This window comes from Quercus lobata, chromosome 10 (assembly GCF_001633185.2).
Source record: "Quercus lobata isolate SW786 chromosome 10, ValleyOak3.0 Primary Assembly, whole genome shotgun sequence".
In the NCBI taxonomy this organism is placed as follows: domain Eukaryota; kingdom Viridiplantae; phylum Streptophyta; class Magnoliopsida; order Fagales; family Fagaceae; genus Quercus; species Quercus lobata.
The window spans coordinates 13,419,728-13,423,973 of record NC_044913.1 but is presented as its reverse complement, the minus strand read 5'-3'; the positions used below and the strand labels follow the sequence as shown (position 1 = coordinate 13,423,973).

The 4,246-nt window shown below is 31.9% G+C and overlaps 1 protein-coding gene across 1 annotated transcript; it reads left to right on the top strand.

Annotated features, from left to right (window-relative positions):
• The first annotated feature begins 2,059 nt into the window (after positions 1-2,059).
• LOC115962563 lies at positions 2,060-3,590 on the top strand. The gene is made up of 3 exons (XM_031081420.1): positions 2,060-2,489; positions 2,599-2,729; positions 3,136-3,590. The coding sequence occupies exons 1-3, from the start codon at positions 2,183-2,185 to the stop codon at positions 3,265-3,267; spliced, it is 570 nt and encodes a 189-aa protein (XP_030937280.1). The 5' UTR covers positions 2,060-2,182; the 3' UTR covers positions 3,268-3,590.
• Positions 3,591-4,246: the final 656 nt, after the last annotated feature.

The following is a 4,246-nucleotide window of genomic DNA, read 5'->3' as shown; positions in this document are numbered from 1 at the left end:
GCTACATACAAGTACTGTACCACGCGCTCTCAAAAAACTGTAGTATACATAAGGATTAGAGATAGGTTTTCTATTCCTTTCCTCCATACACGTCTCTATCCTCTCTTTGTGGTCCTCTGTGTGAGCTTTGAACCATAACACTATACGCCATTAATTTTGAGACCAACAAGCCTCCGGGTTCGTCGGAAAATGTTTTCACGATTCAAAGCAAAAAAAGAAAAAAAAAATCATTTTGCAAATTTGGGAAATATATAATCTTGTTGATTAAAATTAAAATTAATAACTAATGTAGCATGTCTTTGGATTAATTTTATTTATTTATTTGAAGTTGGCAAAAGTACAGTTGTACATAAAGAAAAGTGAGGTGTTTGAAAATTTGTACATAAATAAATAAGTTAATAAGTCAATAAAAAAAGGTAATCAAAATGCTGGATTACATCTTTATAAGGTTCAATGTAAAATGTACACTATATGACAAATTTTGAGACAAAAATTTTCCATTTTCGTCGTAAAATGTTTTTAGTTAAAAGTTTATGTCTTTATAAGGTTTAGAGTAAACAAAAAACTTGGAAAATTTAAGAGTCTGATCTTGGAACTATATAGTTTTGGTCTAGACTAGCTTTTTAATCCTTAAAATAGTAGATAGAATTCGTGAAATATTTTTGATTAAAATTAAAATTAATAACTAATGTAGTCTAGCGTGCGTTTGAATTAATTTTTTTTATTTATTTATTTGAAGTTGGCAAAAGTACAGTTGTACATAAAGAAAAGTAGGGTGTTGAAAATTCATACACAAATAAATTAGTTAATAAGTCAACAAAAAAGGCTAATCAAAATGATAAATTACATCTTTATAAGGTTTAAAGTAAAATGTACACTATATACCATAAATTTTGTGCCCAACAAGTTTCCAGTTTTGTCGTAAAATGTTTTTAGTTAAAAGTTTACATCTTTATAAATAAGGTTCAAAGTAAGCAAAAAATTTGCAAATTTAAGAATCAGACCTTGGAACTATATAGTCTATTGGACTAGACTAGGTCTTTTGACCTTAAAATAGTAGCTAGAATTCATGAAATATTGTTGATTAAAATTAAAATTAATAACTAATGTAGCGTGCATTTGGATTAATTTTAAATATTTGAAGTTGGCAAAAGTGCAACACAAACCAAGAATTAAACATGTTTGGTTTGAGTTTCTTCTTCTAAACTTATAAAGAAAAAAAAAATGAAAAATGATCATCTTGTCTTGAGAACTAATGACACAAAGTCTAATTCCAGATTATCATATAATTTACCAACTTTTTTTTTTTAAAATGAAAATTTAAAAGATTGTAAATGCCACACAACAAAGTAGCTGTAACAATTTTATATATTAGTCAAAATTATACCATATATAATTATGCCTTTGACTGATGAACATTACTCTTTCTTTTCTATTTTATGCTTTTTTTTTCTTTTTTTTTAAGATGAAAATAAGTCATTTCATAATATCAGTATGATGCAAATGAAGAATGAAAACTATGAAATTATTCAGCAAAAAAAAAAAAAAAAGAACAATGAAAATTTCCAATTGGGGCGTGTGATTCACATGGCAAATAAGGCAAGTAGTACTGGCATTTTAAAGCCAGAACTACATGTAACCGTTCAAGAACAGCTTTATATGCAATCTGGTGACGTGGCAGTCACGCAGCCTCTCTCTCTCTATCTATGTAACAGTGTTACAAAATTAAAACGGTGGACTTGACTTGGTATAGACCAAAAGAATGTAACGTACATGAGAAAGTGTAACAATCACCTCAGGTTCCTACTTCGTCTTTGTCTCTTGAGCCAACCAATCACAACTCGCCATGTCATAATTATGTCACTTTATATTAAGGTTAATTCTCCAAATTGTCCTTGATCATCATAATGTGTCTCACAATGATTAGTACAAAGCATTTTTGACCAAATTGGTTTTTTCATTTTGAAATAGACTTTTATTTATTTATTTATTTATTTTTTATTTTTTGGCATTTCAAATTCTAACAAGTTACTAGTATTTAAGGCTTGCATAAGAGTTAGGAAGTCATTTGGGAGTTTACTAGCACTATAGCAAGGTGGCCTAATAAAGAGGGTGGTACATATTTCAGTTTTCTTCCTTGCTTGCTTCTTCTTCATTATCATCTTCTTAGTGAGAGAGAGAGATGGGAAACTGCCAAGCCATTGATGCAGCAACACTAGTGGTTCAACACCCAAGTGGGAAAGTAGACACTTTCTATTGGCCTGTGAGTGCTAATGAGATCATGAAGATGAACCCTGGTCACTATGTTGCTCTTCTCATCTCCACCACTTTGTGTCAAACCAGTGACAAAGAAAACTGCCCAGTTAAGAATGAACACAACAATAACAACAACAGCAACAGCAATCAGGTTCGTTTAACAAGGATCAAGCTGCTCCGTCCCACCGACACTCTTGTTCTTGGCCAAGTTTATAGACTCATCACTACTCAAGGTTTGTGTTTTGTTTGTCTTTTTTTCCTTTTACTTGTGACAAAAAGACTTTGTTTTGAGGTTTGTGCCTTAATCTGATAAGGAAGTGCAATTTTCTTTGTGGGTTTTAGAGGTTATGAAAGGCTTGTGGGCAAAGAAGCAAGCAAAGATGAGGAAAAGCCACTCAGAATCAGCAGAGAAGCCAGGTTCTGATCAGCCAGAGACAGCAGCCAGAAGATCTGATGCAGAGAATGACAAACATGTAAAACTTCAAAAACAGTAATTTTTTTGTTACAATATGTTGTCTTTACAATTTTGGTTGAGTTTAAGGTAGATTTTCCTTTCCTTCGCTAAGTTGAATGGAAGATAACTCAGATCCTCTAGTCAGCTTTGGTTCTAATTGAAGTTTTTCTAGTACATGCAACATAATTCAGACAAAATCACATTTAAAGGTAATAACTTTTATTACTGGTTAATTTAGAACATTAGGGAATCTTAGAAGTTAGAACTAGATCAGTGAAAAATAGTAGGAAAGTCTTGAGCTTCCTTAACTCAAGCTAAAGGATTCCATGAAGAATAATATGTGCTGGTGTACTAATAATAATAATAATAATAATCCATTATTTCATTCATGAATTATGTTGACTAATTATATCATTGCATTTCAGGTAACCAAACATGAGAGACACCGACCAAGGACAACCTCATCATCATCATCATCATCAACTAACTCTGCCACCACAGCCAGGTCAAGAACATGGCAACCATCGTTAAAAAGCATCTCAGAGGCTACGAGTTGACCATGTTTCCAACAATTTTAACAGGGTGTGTAAGAGACAGAGGAGCAGTGGATCAAAACTCATGTTCAATAGATCAAAACCTGTGAAGATCTTTTTGGATCATCTAGGAGGCCTATTGTAAGCTGAGTGATACAAAGTTTCTTTTTTTCAATTTCTGATCTGGGTAATGACTGCATAGTGGTGTATAGCAAAGGGGCACATATCCAACATCATTTGTAATTTAGTGTTGTTCTGAAAGAAATTAGACTTTCATGTTAGACAATTGCTCGTGTAATACTTGACTTGTTACCTTAAATTCACAATTTCCTAACTATTTAATCTTTTGAGACAATCCGTAATTTATTAGGTTCAAACCCTATCTCCACTTCACTTTCTATAAAATAAAATAAAAATTCGTATGTTAAAAAAAATACTGTATAAATCTTTGGTAGAGTTATGCTCCTTTATTATCTAAATTCAATAGGTACAATAGTGGGAGAGAAGGGACTAGTGGCAAATAAATTAAAAGGTGCTTGGCAAAAGAGTGTCAAATTAAATTCGTCATTTATTTATTATATTATATAGAAATTCTATTTTAACCTAATCTAAGTGTATAGGTGTGTGAAACTGAGGCTTGAATCTTAACCCTTACCCCTTATACTTTACAAGCACTTATACTTGTGAAGTGATCATTGCATCAAGGGTGTGCGGTGGTAAATTTATCATTTTCTAACTGTTTAAGCTTTTCAGATTATCAATAATTTATAATTACTGTAACTAATTCCATAAGCTACCACTATAGTTAGTATTAGTGGGTTTCAATCAACTACTGCTGCAAAATCCTCCGTAAAGGGGAAAAGCATCATGCATAAATGTACTTTTTGCTATGTTCATGTCTTGCTAAGTAATATTTCCAGCATTCGGTCAGCCTTGCATTAGGGGAAAAAAAAGAAGAAGATAATACTTATGAATGAACCCAATCGCCAACAAACAATTTTAG